This window comes from Sinohyriopsis cumingii, chromosome 2, assembly GCF_028554795.1.
Source record: "Sinohyriopsis cumingii isolate HCF-2022 chromosome 2, ASM2855479v2, whole genome shotgun sequence".
NCBI classification, from domain to species: Eukaryota; Metazoa; Mollusca; class Bivalvia; order Unionida; family Unionidae; genus Sinohyriopsis; species Sinohyriopsis cumingii.
Window position 1 is genome coordinate 143,538,985 of NC_142962.1, and position 17,044 is coordinate 143,556,028.

At 35.7% G+C, this 17,044-nt stretch overlaps 1 protein-coding gene across 1 annotated transcript in view; it reads left to right on the plus strand.

Annotated features, from left to right (window-relative positions):
- The window catches only part of LOC149805993 (uncharacterized), a 120,191-nt gene that overhangs the window by 31,292 nt on the left and 71,855 nt on the right, over positions 1-17,044 (plus strand). Inside the window, exons 4-12 of the mRNA XM_089950802.1 lie at positions 1,158-1,297; positions 4,918-5,039; positions 5,340-5,421; positions 5,954-6,086; positions 6,698-6,801; positions 9,569-9,651; positions 12,127-12,287; positions 13,039-13,748; positions 15,383-15,507. Of these exons, the coding sequence (XP_089806928.1) occupies positions 1,158-1,297; positions 4,918-5,039; positions 5,340-5,421; positions 5,954-6,086; positions 6,698-6,801; positions 9,569-9,651; positions 12,127-12,287; positions 13,039-13,748; positions 15,383-15,507 (1,660 nt within the window). The remainder of the gene's footprint in view (positions 1-1,157; positions 1,298-4,917; positions 5,040-5,339; positions 5,422-5,953; positions 6,087-6,697; positions 6,802-9,568; positions 9,652-12,126; positions 12,288-13,038; positions 13,749-15,382; positions 15,508-17,044) is intronic.

Genomic DNA, 17,044 nt, shown 5'->3' on the forward strand with positions numbered 1-17,044 from the left:
CGATTCTCCTTGTCTGTGTATTCATTGGATATCCTTTCTTTAAAATTAGAGAAACTTGGCAACCAGCAAAAATGTTTAGTTATTTGTTTCCTTCCTTCAGTTACCCTCCAGACTGACTGATATGTCCACTATTCTTTGTCTTTTTTATGATAGCCAAGGACAATTTCTCTCTGCATTGCTTGGTTGAAGGTATGTATTGTCAGGTTAGTCTCCTTGTACTTATTCTTGAGGGTTATATGGAAGTCTGTGTTTGCCAGTCTTGTAACATCAACAATTGATTTTGTCTTTTCTCCCCAAGTTTGACTTTCTTCAGCTTCAATTGAAGCACAGCTTCTACAAGGCTGGGATTTCTCTTCTCATCAGCATCTTTCATGGTTCTCACATTTTGCAAGAAATGTCTCCACTTGCCATTTAGGAGTATGTATCTGGCTGCCTTTCTGTCTTGCCATCTGATTTCCAAGTCAGCTTGTGTATTAGTTTGGCCTGAAAGAGGATTCCAACAAAGAACAATCTCCAATCAGAAGTTCAAACAATTTAATTGCAAAGTCCTTTCTGTACTCCAGCACACAACTCTGTAAGCAAACAAAGCTTATTGCAAGCTTTTACAAGTCACTCTACAGTCATACATTACTGCCTTTTTGCAATAACCTGGTTAGAAAAGAAAAACAATTATACATAGTGACAGAAAGTCATCAAACCACTGCTATGGCCTGCTCTAGCACTCAGTCCTATCTTTAAGGCTATTTGAGAGTTACTGACACTTCCTTGACTATCATACATGGGGGCAGTGTGAAGAGGCTAATGAAAAAAAAGTGATGCCACCTAAAATCAGATGTCAGTGGAATCCACTGATTTGAAGGGAGGAAAGTTTAATTATAGTGATGAAATGATCATAGTTGGGTTCTTATCAAGTGTAAATTTGACTTCATCACTCACACAAATAACATAAAGTCCTTCAGTCTTAATTTACTTTGTGAGTGATTAAGTAAAAATGGACACATAGATAATTACTTGTCTATGATCATTTAATCCTGTAATAACATTGCAACAGCTGACAGATCAGTTTCAAACAAAGAAATCTTTTTTGCCAGCTGGTGAATGAAAAGCTGAACAGTGTGTCAATGTATGAAAAAGATTGAGTCTTTATTGTCTTGCAGGCACTGTGATACAATTAATGAATGATCGGATCAATGTGGGGTTGTCAGAAAGAGAAATCCTCAGAATCTTCTGTGATGTGTGTGAAGCTGTATCCAGGTTACACCATTGCCAGACCCCAATCATCCACAGAGACTTGAAGGTAACTTTACACCACTGGAACATTAAACATTGATTCTCAGCATCCATCAGTTTTACTTGCAAGGTGACTTTCTCATGTACTCATACAAATTCAGACTTTTCAGTGGGACATTCACCATATGATCTTTTTTGTTCCTTTTAGAAAAGGAAATTCTTAGTTCTAGTCAAACCCACATTGGTAGGAAATGAGACATAGCTGTCACTTGAGTGGTGGTGTCTGTATTATCAAGAGTTTAAGGTTTTGGTTTTCATTTGCATACATTTCCTAAACACCTTGATAGATTTAAACCATACATGGCATGAACCATTATAAAACTGATAGAATGCATTTTATGACATTTTTGTTTGCCCTTTTACCATGGGGTCAAGCTTTTAGTCGCAGATGATTTTTATGTTACAATTTCGGTTGAAGCTTTTTTCATTTCGCTTTATTTACTTAACTCCTTGATGGAGTTTCTTCATACTTGTGATGAATAATTACAGAGTTAAGACAAATCTATCTGTGACATGCTAACTAACTCTTTTGATGTTGTGGTCAAGGGTGCTGTCATTGAAAATTGGCATTTAGGTTTTGGTTAAAGTTTTCTCAATGTCCTTAGTTTCTAAATCTTTTTTGTATAGGTAAACAACATTGTTAGAGTATAGATCCATCTTTCAGGGGTGATGGGAATGTAACTGGAAGGGGATGGAGAGTAACTGGTTAAAACAAAATGTTGAAACTTGGTGTTGTAACTGCAGAATCCAGTGTACCCTTTCATTAACAGCTTTACTTATGTTCTGTTTTCACAGTATAATCAGTACTTTTAATCAGGTTTTATGTACACATGAATTTAATATTTTAAAATAACTAAATTGCAGTGTGTTTGTGGATATTCTCAAATTTATTATGTTTAGGGTGTTATTCCCCCAAGTCCCAGTTAGGAAGCCCCAACAGTATACAGTTTTTGGGATCAGGCGGTTAGGAAGCTCAATATAGCATACAGGTTGTGGAATCAGGCAGTTAAGAAGACCCCTATAGAATACAGGTATAACAAGATAACCGGGTGGGATTTCAGATTTACAACAGAACACTTTTGATGGTGATATAAATACAATGTTTGATAACGAACGGCTTGAATGAGCAATTAATTTTGATTGATATGTACGTGTATATGATCGAAATATTGGATCAGTTAACATAAAATGCATGGACTTAATGAAAATACAAATAAATGACCTTACACAGTACATGGACAAGGGGCGAATGATCCACAGTGATTTCACAATGAAAAGATTGATGTGTTTTACTCAAATAGTAAAACAAATGTAGTATTTTTCTCATATAGTAAAATGTGCTCACTCAAATAGTGAAATTATGTAAACAAAAGGGACATATGTACAAATTATCTTTACAGTCCCAAAAACACACTGGGTTTTACAAACCCCAAAAATTAGCCCACTGATAAAAGATTATCTGTATGGAGTTACACACTCCATCACTAGCACATTTGGCTACCAGTCACACTGGCCAATAAAGCTGTTAGTATTCCAGGTTTGTCAATCAGTCAGTCAGCGCCCACCAATCTCGGTCAGCAATACCCGTTCACCTGCTACTTGACCAGCAACACTGTTTATTCAGCTCTACGGCTGCTATGGTCGTACCATGTCCACTCCGATAACTCGGATCGCTCCGGTCACTCGGGTCAGTACGACAACTCTTATCACTTTGGTTGTTTTGTGATTACTCAGGTCAGCTGAAAATACATCTAACACTGTGTACTATGCATGACACAGGCATATACGATAAAATGTAATGACGTCATATATGGTAAGTTATACAGATTACATTATCAGCGCAATAATTACAAAACAACAGATTCAGAAGTAAACCTAACTGTGCCTGACAAGAACCCTACAGGACTGTATATTGCTAAAATAAATCCCTTGCATAGTCACAAACCAGAATGGAAAACATTGGCATTACACTACATAAACCGAAGCTACATAGCAAACAGGGGGCCCCGAGTGGCTGAGTGGTCTAAAGCGCTCACTGTTACGGATCACTGCCATCTCACCTCTGTCTGCGTGAGTTCGAGTCTCAGGCTCGGCTAACGTGGATACGTGAGAAAGCCTGCCAGTAGCTTTTCGTGGGTCGGTGGTTCTTCCCGGGGTTTTCCAGGGTTCTTCCTCCACCAATTATACTGGCCGCCATGTATAGCCTATCTTGTGCTGAAAAATATCGTTAAACCATACAACAACAACAACAACATAGCAAACATACAAAAATAAACGTAGTAGTACAATAGTTATAACTTATACACAAGAAATTAATAATTCACATACCTCTACAGTTGAAGATGTGCACGTCCTTAAAGTAGACTGCACACTGACAAGACATTCTGTAAAGTGAAGATTTATTCTTACGGTGAGGCATTTATACACAGATGAAGTCATCATACATTGTCTGTGTGCTGGAAGCATTCGATTTTTCCCATTGAAAGCACTTTGCATGTGTGGCATAGGATGAACTGAACTCATAATTTTGAAATATTGTACAATATACATAAATCACACTCAGGTATCGCTGTACACAAAAAGTGAAAACCCGAGTACATGTATTTAATAAATAAAAGGATTTATACAATTCCGTGACAACAGGTTGTGGGATCAGACAGTTAGGAAGCCCCCTGAAGCATATAGGTTGTGGGAACAGGCAGCTAAGAGGTCTCTTATAGCATACAGGTTGTGGGAACATACATTTAGGAAGCCCCCATAGCATACAGGTTGTGGGAACATGCAGCATAGAGGTTGTGGGAACAGAGAGTTAGGAGGCTTTTATAGCATACAGGCTATGGTATCAGGCTGTTAGGAAGCCCCCATAGCATACAGGTTGTGGGATCTGGCAGTGAGAGCCTTGTCAGTACATGCATTCCTGAATAGATGTCAATAATTGATTGTTTTTTACAGAGGGGATTACTTGAAAGAATGTGGTTATTTTTTTTCCATTGTGTTCAATCATTTAAACTGAAAGTTAGCAAAGTTAATCAAATTAACTACCTAATGGCATACATATTTTTGCAACCAGAAAGGTAAAGAAGTGATTTGCTTTCATTTGGTCCTAATAAATACAGCTCCATCAATTCCATTGCAAATGTCCACAGAATAAAATACAAACACAATTGAATCGATCAAAACTACAGTGGCAAAACAATTACATATGGGTCATTATTGGTTCTGGTGCCAGTCTTGTAAACAGTAACTTAGGGATATGTATTCTATCATTATCAATCCAATGATTTGTCTTACATGTACTTTTTCTCCATCTGTTCTTGACTCATTCCTGCCACTCTTTTTTTCATCCTTGGGTATTTCAAGGTAACTGTCAATTCAGCCTGTGAAAATTATCCAGTAGTATGTGTTGTATTAACACTAATTTCTCTGCTAGTAAGTCCTTTAAGTCATTTCATCTGGTATACGTAAGAGGCAAATGCACCATTTTGTTGTCATGCATGGCATTCCAGGTAGGTAAAAATTGTATTTGGGTAAAAAATAAGTGCTTTTGAGCTCTTGTTAGATAATCTGGCATACATTTTATACCTGGCCACATTTATTTTGTCTTTATTTATTTAAAACTATTTACAGGTCGAAAATATACTACAAGCTGATGATGGAAGTTTTGTCCTGTGTGACTTTGGCAGCGCTACAGCTCGAGTGCTGGATCCAGAACAGCAAAATATTAAACAGATAGAGGAGGAGATTCAGAAGTAAGAAAGCTTTCTTTAAAATGATCAGCTGTAATGTAAATTTTCAATCTGTTGAATGTCACTCATAGATGGCCTAGAATTTTGGTTCTTGTTGCTGACAGGCACTTAAAAGGTGCTGACAGCTGCAAAATGGTCATGTTAGCTGCAGATTTAAGAATTCTGCTTAATAATTCATATTTACTTGAAAAGAATGTTGATAGATAAGAATGTTGACTGTTTAGGTGATTTTTTTTCAGTCACATTTGTACAGCATTTTTCTTTTTCAAGATGGCAAGGTGATGAATTTATTTTGTGTTGCAGATACACAACCCTGTCCTACAGGGCTCCAGAAATGATAGATCTCTACAGTGGGAAGCCCATCACCACAAAAGCTGATATCTGGGTATGTACAAAAATCATGCATGTGGGATGGATTTATTACTACTTTTGAAAAAGAGACAACACTCCAGACTTAATTCAAAACTTGGAGAGCCCAGTTTTCATATTATTATGTAGGACAATGGGTTGTTAACACTCAAGTATGATTTAGGGAATTCTAAGTGCTAATATAAAAAAAAATAATACCATATTCGACATAATACTTGCACAGGTCTTAATAATGCAAATTACCCATAATTTCTGCCTGTAGATAATATTATTGTTTGTGTCATTGTTGATGATAACCAGTTAGAAGTCTTTTTTTAGAGGATGATTTCTTTTAATATTGGTTTATTAAATTTAAATTTGTGCATTTTACTTGAGGAGAGATGTGTGCGCTAAAAAAGCCATGGCAACATCCCCTGATTTTCTGAGCTAAATTTCAAATAATTTATAAGTATTTAGTTAAAATGTTGAATCGCATATCAGCAATAAGGACTGTTTATACAAAATGTTTTCTTCAAACATATGTGTTTAAATTATGCATTGTGTTACAGGCCATGGGCTCTATGTTGTACAAGCTGTGTTTTTTCACCCTGCCTTTTGGAGAGAGCACCTTGGCCATTCAGAGTGGGAACTTCACAATACCAGATGACTCCAAGTACTCGCAAAATTTGCATCGCTTGATTGGTATGTCATACATGCAGCATTTCAGATACTTGCTTTGAAATCTAATCCAGTAAAAATATGAATTTGAAGACCTAAAATTGGAAACCAACATTTGATTAAACTCTTGATTCAAGCTTCTTTATAACAGTTTGTAATTGTCAACGCAAATGTGGTGGGGTATAAGTGTTACTCATGTCCATTCATTATTCCATTCATCTTGTTATGTTCTGCATGTTCCATGAGCATTTTTCTGGTTTATACCTTGGCAAAGAATTATTTTTTATCATGCAACTATTACAATTTGTTGGAAAGGCATTTGTAATGATTAGTACATCTCATCACCAAAATTAATTAATTTTTAAGTGTAAAATGAAAAAAAATATGTCTAAAATTCTTTTTTTTGGGTGCAGATAATTGTCGTTTAGGACTTCTGAAGCTATAAAGGACCCTTTTATTGAGCCCAAGTTTGTTTGTCTACATGCATCTTAATTTTGACAGAACGTGTTGTAATCTTAGGATAACTGTTTTTGTAAGTTCTGTCTGTTTTCCTGAAACGTGTAAAAATCTGTTTTCCTAAAATGTTGCCATAATTGGTACTTGTTTAAAGAGATGATTACTGATTGTATTTACAGCCTACATGATGGAGGTGGACCCAGATAAGCGACCAGATATTTTCCAAGTTAGTTATGTTGCCTTCAGACTAAGAGGGACAGATTGTCCAGTTCCAAATATGAATGTAAGCTTCGTTCCAAGTTTTCATATACCTGTCTATTTTACAGGACTAACATTAATGCACATTTGTACTTCCCTGACACAATAAAATGAAAATGGCCTTTTCAGACTCCATCCTAAGAGTTGGGGGTGGGGTGGGGGATGCATTAAAAATTGCTGGTTTGATTAACAGAGTTAAACTAAATCATAATTGACTGTAAATGAGCCAGCTGTCCATCTGTTAAGTAATTTGAGTAATTTTTGCTGGATTTTAATCATATTCATCCGTTAGTGTTTTAAAACACCTACAGACATTCATTTGCAACACTCTTTAGTTTGGATGGCATGCTGAACAGCCCAAAAGATCCACTGTAAGACTTTGTCCGGCAAATCCAAGCCCCTAGAGAGTTTCAAGTGACAACAGTTGCAGCAGCGGTCCAGAGGTGTTGTGATGATGAAAAGATCTAGCTGGCATACTTTTGACCCCATCCATTTGCCAGGACTACAAGATATAATCAGGCTGCATGGTTGTAATATCTTCAAAGAATTTGTGTTAGATATGACCAAACTGATGCTCCAGCTGCCAGGCAGTCCTTTCATTAATTCAAAGCCATACTGTCAAAACACAGGTACAAGCCTTGGCAAGAATTGAGAAAGCAAATTATAAAGTGTTGTTCCAGAGTTTTGCACTCTGCAGAAATCTTGACCACAATTTAACTCTGTGCCCTGAAAGAGGATGGTTTCCAGCCAGAATACAGTTCATATACTTCTCATTCGCTCCTTCAGAGTGCATTCTATTGAAAAAAAAAATGTTCATCTAGATCAAAATCAGGTGCCCTGACTTTGGTCAGGAGAAACTTATCAGAGATGCTTGCATGCATTTTAACACATGAAAAGAAAAGAGAAAGTGAACTGCAAGTAAGATGAAGGAGCTTGTGATTGCCAAGTGTCCATTGCTGCATGTATTTATTTTTAACACAACATGCAAACAAATGAGGAAATAAACTGAGCCAAACTACTAGTGTGTTCTGATTAATTTGTCACCTCTTTCTTGGATTATATTCATTTTTGACACTTGTATATGAGTTGAAGCAATTAAGGAAATTACATTTAAACTGTATAGTCTGTTGCTTTCGCTGCCACACAAACGTACACTCGGAACTTATTGTACGACCTTGGAAGTGGGACCCATTCACATATTGTAAGGACCCATTGAAACTCAGATGTGGGTGTTCAGATTGTAGCTAGATTGACAAAAGAAACCAAGAGATCATTAAGATAGACTAATTGATCTTGTGTCCATTACATTGGTACACATGCTGACAAGCATGCAAAAGCACACTTAATCACAGGTACAAATCATGTACACACACACACACACACACACACACACAGAGCAGTCTCCAGCCTATAAATGTCAGGTATGCAAAGTCTCTGTTCAGTGTAACTTTTATACATGTATTTTGCCACAGTAAAATGTGCAAGGGCAGAGAGTGGGTGGGTGGGCTCTCTCTCTCTCTCTCTCTCTCTCTCTCTCTATATATATAAATTTGTAAAAACATCCCACCATTTTAGTTTATACACTGGGTTCCAATTTTGTGGATGGCTTGAAGTTGGGATAGGGAAGAGTACTATTTACTTCTGGCTTGAATTCATAAATTGGTGTAGATTCATTGGCCAACTCCCAGATGAAAAATATACAAGACGTCCAATAAGTGTGACTGAAAGAGGAAAAATGATTTCTCAAGTTCTCCGCCATTCTCAGTTACCAAACTTTGTTGATAGTTTGCACACTGAGTAAGGATGAACCCCCATTAATTTTGGGGTCAGAAAGTCAAAGTTAAGGTCACTGACTATCAGAACAATGGCATCTGCACAATAACTTAACTTCTCCATCATTTATAGTTGCCAAATGGTAGATAGATTGCAGTTGGGGTAAGGAAGAATGCTATTGATTTCAAGGTCAAAAGGTGAATGGTCAATGTCACTGACTGAAGAAATACAAATTAATTCTTCATCATGACATTAGCTCTGCATTACATACCTGGGCCAAGCTTTGCTGATAGCTTGCACTTGCAGTAAGAAAGAAGCCTGTTGATATGGGGGTCAAAAGGTCAGTGGGCATGGTCACAAGTTTTATAAGTTATGCTGATCCACAATTAAATATTGTTGCGATTGATAAGAGTAGAAAGAAAACTTCAACTGTTTTGTCAAAAACAGCTGAACAGACATGGACCAATTTGACAGAATGATTATCATGTGGAGCCTTTCATATTTTTAGATATGATACTGATTTGCCATCATATATGACCACTATTGCACAAATAGAAAACCTTTTTAAGATTTCTACTCAAAGACATTTCAATTGAATTTCATAGCATGAAGGCCTTTCATATTGCAAATGATGCTGATATTCCATCAAATATGGTCCGCATATAGAAAAACCTTTAAACACCGCTCATCATACATAAAATTCTTTCACAAAGTATCCTGGTTTGCATGCCTTTATATTATATACAGATGAACCTGATATTTCAGATATTGCTTAAGATAGAGAAACTTCAGTCTACTTTATCAGTTAAAAAATGTAGACTGAGAGGACTTTAATAAACCAGATTTCTTTACAGGCTTAGTCATGTGTTTGAAGTTTAGGTAGATGTTAGTAAATGGAGTAATTTTTAACCCACTTGGCCCTCTTGTTTGTCAGATGAATTTACTTCCACATGTTTTCCAGCATTAATTCAGTTTCTGACTCCTCTTGTGATTTTTTTCTCTATCCTTTTTTATTACAGGCAGTGTCAGTACCAGATTTAAGCAAAATACAGGCACCCCTGACAGAAAGCGAGTCCAGACAAGTCAGGGCTACTTCTGTCAAGTACGATTCCATATATATATATATATATATTCTGATAGATCTATATATACCATTTATAGTTTCATCTCTTCAACTCCATTTTGGAGTGACATCAGCAGTTAATATTTTAGTTATAGTTTTTCATTTGCTTATGTTTTCAAAATTCCTTGGTGTATTTTCTTCAGACTTGGGATGGATCTCTATGAAGCCAAGGCAAATTCACTAAATTCAGTAAGCTCACTTGCCCCTTCATAGAAATAGATGCATTAAAGTTTTAGTTACATTTGATGTTTATTGATGAACCCCTTGCTGGATTTTCTTCACACTGTAGATGATGAAGCTAAAATAATTTATTCTCTGTCATGTGTACTCAGCCTTTTAACCATTTCACATATACATTTTCAGACAGAGTTTGTTTAAAAAATCCCATGAGATTCAGAAATCTTGCTGTTTTGCTAACCTTACTTTTCTTATCTCAGTCTGATTGTCACAGAAAGGTCGTCAGTCATGTGTCCTTGTGCAATAACAACTGTTGTTTTTTGCTGTGCCTGATGGAATTGTTAAAAAATCAAACAACAAAAAGAGATATATAACAATAAGAAATTTGCTCATAAAGCAGCTTAAAGTCTCTCTAACTTCTATAACACTCAATACAAAACATTTTGAGAGAGACCTACACATGCACAAGAAGTTGAGTTATTTGGTGTTATGCTAGAAAGTACACACAGCATGGCAAATTTTTATGATATCTGTAACTTAGTAAATTTTCAGGTTAGCATCATTAAATGTATCTAAAAGTATCTAATTCTTCAAACTTTGTCAAACACTTACAACCTGCCCTGGTTGAATCAAACATTGTAAACAAATAAAAATTCATGCAGAGTGGTTAACATGCTATTCCACAAGATTTCCATGTAGTGAATCATTTTGCCATTAAGAGCAACACTTCCATATTTCCAAGACAGAAAATATTCAAGAATATCATGCATTTTTAATCTTCTCACATTTATTACACACTTCTTTACACTGAGCTGTGTACTTTATCATACCATTGCCTACCATAGAACTGTTTCTAGATGTGAACTGATGAAAGTTAAAAGTTATCTGCATGAAAGATATTAATTTCTTACTGTTATTTTCACATGACATCCATTGATTATATGTAATAATATAGTAATGATATCAAATGATTTTATGTTTCTATTTTCTCATGCATAGAACTTGAGTACTTAGAGTCGACTGGGTACCCAATTGCCCTCATTAACTTAATCATATTAATTTTTGCTTTTTCATAATAAATGCACATGGCTCTGTTGTTGTGGGGTTTAACGCCATTTTTCAGCACGATAGGCTATACATGGCGGCCAGTATTAATGGTGGAGGAAGAACCCGGAAAAGCCTGGAAAGAACCACCGACCCACGAGAAGCTACTGGCAAGCTTTCTCACATGCCCACATTGGCTGAATCTTAGACTCGAACCGCCGCAGACAGAGGTGAGATGGCAGTGATCCGTAACGAAGAGCGCTTTAGACCACTCGGCCACTCGGGGCCCCCACATGGCTCTAGACACTAATGATACAATACTTGTCGTCCATAACAGTTATAAGTTTTTTTCTTTCTTGATTATTTGTTTCTCTTCTAAGAACAGTATATATAGCTAGATTCTACTTAGATAATTATTTGGATTTTCATAAAAGAGTGCAAAACCTGATGACCATTATCCAGAGTGAGAGGCAATAATAGTACCTGATGAATGCTGTGTTTTGAATCTTGAATCTGTTAACTATATTGCAGAGTGGAGGGTTATTTTAATTTAAATGGAAATAAATTGGGTAAGAAAACTAATTTGTGTCTGTTTTTGTACTGAGACAAAGAAATCCCAGTCATGGGGTTAAATTTTTTTGTCTCCCCTCCCCCTTGGCAGATCCTTGTGGGGTGACAAATAATGTAAACCCTTTACTGGGATTTTCTTGTCTTGTTCAAAACCTCAACATAGATTCTATTATTCTCTTAGACCTAGTTGTGCCTTTCATGTGTTTTATTTCATATAATCCATTTTGGATATAGTTGTGGGCCTTGGTCAATTAGCTTCATATCTTTACATGGGATGTTGCTTAATATTTAGGATAGCTTAAGGTCCTTGCAGCATATTCTGAAGAAATTTGATGTTTCATAAACTTGTTGGTGTTTTGCATCCTTTACTTCATTTTGGACAGATTTATGACTCTTGCCAATCAGCTTCGTATCTTTTACATGGGATGTTGTTCGTATTGATGAGACCTTGAAGAAGTTGCTTTCAAATTATTCCGCAGCATCATTTAGAGGAGTCATGGTCCCAGAATGCCAAAGTTCTTTTAACTTTGACTCCCCATCTTTAAAAACCTAAGATACTCAGTAATTTTGCTCTGATTTGGATTAGACAAGTACACAGCTCCAAGTACTTCTTGTTACATCTAGTCAGTCACATAGAAATTAGTTTTTTTAAAATTATTTTAGAACTGTGACAGCCCCCACAATTGAGAGCACCTCTGTGGCCCCAAGACAGCGCCCAAAGGGTCAGGCATTACCACAGGTCAACACCTTGAGTCTTCCTGTTCAGACCTCTGTAGCTCCACGCAAGCGGCCTTCAACAAGTAACTCTGTCACTCCAGTTGGAGGTAAGGAATTTATGGAATGTGTGATCTTAAAGTTCTTACCTTATTTAACAATTTATTGCATACAAATATTTTGTAGAAAGGTTAGACTAACTGTACAAATGCTGTATACATGTTAGATGAAACTATTTTCTCATTTCATCAATATCTTTAAACTGAGGAGAGAAAGAAGCCATTAGTTTTGATTAAGGATATATAGTTGTAGCTTCATAATTGTCTTGTCTGCAAGATGATACCTAAAACATCTCAACAAAATCTCCAGCTTTAATAGATTCCTCTAGTGTTGGATTCCAGGTATCAGGAGTTTTGGTATCACATGACGCATACAGTTTTTGCAGTCTGATAGTTGAGATAAATGTGTCATAGTATGTGACAAACTTATAAAACAGTATTTCAGAGATTCAGTTTGTAACTTACTTGTGTTAAGACATACTGTAAAACCTTTTCATATAATTGTTAAGCAGTAAAGTTTGTACTAGAATTTAATTTAAAATAGGTTAATGTTATATTCAATATATACGAGGAAGGAATACATTTCTTGCGATGGTAATGTTTTGAAATTATGGTTGTCATGGCCACATGCTGAATACTTTCAATGAATGTCATGGAGGGAAAAAATGGTGAAAATGGTGAATTCAGCTACTTTAAAGCTAAGCTGTTAGTGGATGTTTAGTTGTTATTATCTTTCATTTTAATGGAGATCTTGATTTGTATTGAACATGGAATTACTATATGTTGTATTTATCTCTTTTAGAGCAACCTCAAATTCCAGTTACAGTACAACAGTCAGCCCAATCCCCATTACAGAATATTGAGGTTCAGCAACAGCCTATCCCATCCCAACAGCAACTGCTGTACAATCAGGCACTGTCCCAACAACCTGGGACAGCAGCTAATCAACAACCACTTTTCAACCAAGCTGCCCAAGTTTATTATGGTCAACAGTCCCAACAAGTATATGGCCAGCAGAAGTATTATGCTCATCAGCAAATGCTGCAGCAACAACAGTATTTACAGGCATTGCATCAACAACAAATGCATCAATATCAACAACAGCAGCAGCAACAACAACAGTTGTATAGTTTACAAAGTCAGCAGTTTCATATCCAGCAGCCACAACAACTACAACATTATCAGCAGCAGCAGATGCTTCCTCAACAGCCCACTCCAGCATTGGGCCCTCTCCACAGTTCAAATTCTTTTCATGCTATATCTAGTCAGGGACAGGTTCTTTATGGTAATGGAGCTCGTGATATTGGACAGGATGCTTTCTTGTCTGAGTTTGCACAGCTGGAGAGGAGTGGGCAACAAACCATAGACCTAATAGCATTCAATAACAGTGATATAACCAATGTTAATCAGAGTAACAATGCTGTGATTCAAAATGCTGAAACATTCCAAGACAAAGAACACAGAAAACCACCAGCCCCTCCTCCTAAACCTAAAACCAGACCCAGTAGAAATGTAAGTGATCACTTTTACTACGTCACATTCAATTACATTGCTGTATTTATTTCCATGTCATTCACAGTTTAGCATGTTTGCTTATACTTGCAGTTTTTGGATCTACTTGTCATAGGCCAGAAGAGCTTATACCATGACTGGTTTTAATGTTTTCCATCCATTGGCACATGTTTGTAATTACTGCGTTTAAGAAACTACAAGGAGGATTGCGATGAAACTTTATATGTACATTCATCCTAAAGTCTGGTTGGTCTTGAATGAATATCACGCACCATGGTGACCGTCTTATTACTACTCTTGAATCAATGGTAGTAACAACATAGGGTTTTATTAAAAGACTTTGTATTATGTCTAGTTGATACTAAATGGAAATGGTGCCAATCTGACTTTCCATGATAGCTGACTTGTTGTGTCCTGGGGAAAGCTACTTAGCTATCATTTCTGTGATATACTGGTGACAATAATATGTTGAAAGTGCTGTTAAAAACAAATCAACCAATCAACTGAGCTCTAGCAAGGGTGTCTTGGCAGGCATCTTGAAAATCTTGCTATCATTACTCAAAACAGATTGCCTTTCTATATCATCTAGTTGGACCGAAATGAAACTAATGCCAGTCTGACACCCAGTATGACCTCAATGGTGGCCATCTTGAAAATCATGTTACAGCTACTTCTTCTTACATACACTAATATCAACTTTATCAATTGTAACATTATTTAGAAAAAAAGACTTCATGTTTGTTAAGGGGTTATCATTATGAATTTTTAAACAGAAATGTTACAAATTAATGCAACTTGTTTAAAAAATCAAAAAATATATTTGACTTTCCTCTATTTTCTTATAATTTCTACCCATTTTAGATAAGTAATATTTCGTCAGATGAAGACAAGCAGTGAGAATTAGCACAAAGTTGTAACCATATTTAGCAGTAACTTCTCTGGTTTTGTTTTGTTTAGTTTACCATTGTGAGTTTATGCAGTATTGCATACAACTTGTAAAAAATCATCAGTAATTACAGTTTCTGCATGGAAATTTAAATACATAATAATAAAATGTGGAACCAGTTTTAAAAGAATGAAAATAGTGTTTAGCTAATCACTCACATTTATAGTGACCATCATGGTGTCACCATATGTACATTGATGATTTTAACTATGCTGAAAGAAGTACATCTCTTAGTTTTGTTTCATAGGCATGTTTAATATAGGTTGCATTATGTGGTAGGATCACTTATATCATTGGAAAATGATAAATCCTGAACACATAAAAGAAAGTAAATTAAATTGTGAATGTAGAACATTGAATAAAGAAAAATCTGCATCTGAAATGTTTAGGAATAAACAAGGGTATAAGTGACACTAAGCATGATAAGTACTGAGCAAGTACTGTACACTATAGTACAGGTCTCCCATATTGTATATTGATTTCTCAATATTATAAGTGATGTTTGAAATTATATCTTCAAAACATTTATCTTTGGCAGTTAGCACTTATATTACTTGGAACATTGAGCAGCTCGCATGCAATCGGTTTCAGAGATATTATAGCGTTATTGTAAGGAGTTCATAGTTATAATATTGCATATTGATGATACGTATGTTATCAGTTATAAACGTACAAAATTGATTGACAGGGAGATGTTCAACCGCTGATATCATTGACACCTCCGTCTTCTCCAAAGAACAGTAGCAAAGGCCACAGGAGGAATGTTAGTGATACTTCATCTTACACCATGGGCGGAAAGGACAGTGCATTCAGGTAAACATCTATCCTATTTTAAACAGTTTCATACAGTGTTAATCAGTATTATAATCAAAGATGCAATAATTAGTGGTCTACAAGTATGCTTTGTTTGTTGAGTGTAACTTTTTGCTAGCACATCATCAAAACCATGTGATGAAGCACATGTGGTTTGTGAAAATTAAGACTCCTCTGTTAAAATTTTTAATGGGGTACCAAATTTTGTGGATTTCATTGTTGCCCAAATCAGATTTAAAGGCCTAGTGAACAATTAGCCACAGATGATAAAGAAGCCCCCATCCCATCCCCTCCCCTCCCCTCCTCTGTTTTCTTACTGTTTCATCCCTAGAAATCAACAAAGCTGTTTGATAAATCAACGTCATTTCTGTAATGTGGTATTAATATTGTGGCTTTTGCATGTTAGTTTTATTTTAATCATTTGAACAAAAGAAAAAGACTTATGAAGCATTTTGTTTTTCATTGATATTTATACATTTATCAGGTAGTTGTAATTTCTAATCACTGCAAGACAGTAAGAAATGAGAAAATGCATAAGGTACTCAATCGTTGTTAAAATTAAAGAAAGAATGATAAATTATACTAACTAAGTGAATCTGCTGTCCAAGAATTTAAATCTAATTGAAGCATGTCTCATTTTATCCATGCATGCTTAATCCCAGTGAATAACACATCTGTAAAATAGTTTGAAGTACAGTTACTAATGATGCACTATTTTATGCATTTGTATTATGACAAATTACAGAGTAAGACTTATAAAAAATTAGTTTTGTTAGGCTAGTGTTGTAGGATTTATTTTCTCCTGTTTGAATGTTGTGCTTATTCAATCACAATTTATTGTTCACTTCCCAATGCAACCCCTGTTTATTCTACTTCTGGTGAGTATTCCATAACTTCTTGCTTACTGACGAATCTAATTGTGAATATGATTGGATATGTTAAATATCCTCAAATAGCAATGATAATGATTTTGAAAGTTTTGAAACATATGAAATTATTAGAGCTGGGAAAGTGTTACTGGAAATGCCAGTGAGCGCTTTTGAGCCTGAAAAAGATGTTGAATATGAGTCTGATGTACATTCTGGATGGGCAAAAACTGATGGCATGCTAAGCATCACCCTGTTCAGCAGTATTTCAAAATTAAATGTATCAGTGGAGAATATGAAGCCTAAAGACCATTTAAGGTGATTTTTTTTATTATAATTTTTTTGTATCTGATCATGGATGAAATAAATCCTAATGCAAAGCAGAGAATGAATAATAGCTCAAACTTGATTGATAACAGCTGGATGACAAAATGGAAGCCTGTCACACCTGATGAATTGTAACTCACTTAATTTATTTTTTTGCATTGATTATGGCTGTGGGTTTGGTGCCTAAATCTGATTTTGAGTTTTATTGGAGAGCTGAGTATGTGATGTCAACTCCATACTTCAACCAACAAAAGAAAAATAAATGAGTTGGGATATATTTCTTAATTTTCCAAGCAAGTAACACCAGCACAGGTAATGAATTTGACAGGTGACTTTCTTTGTAT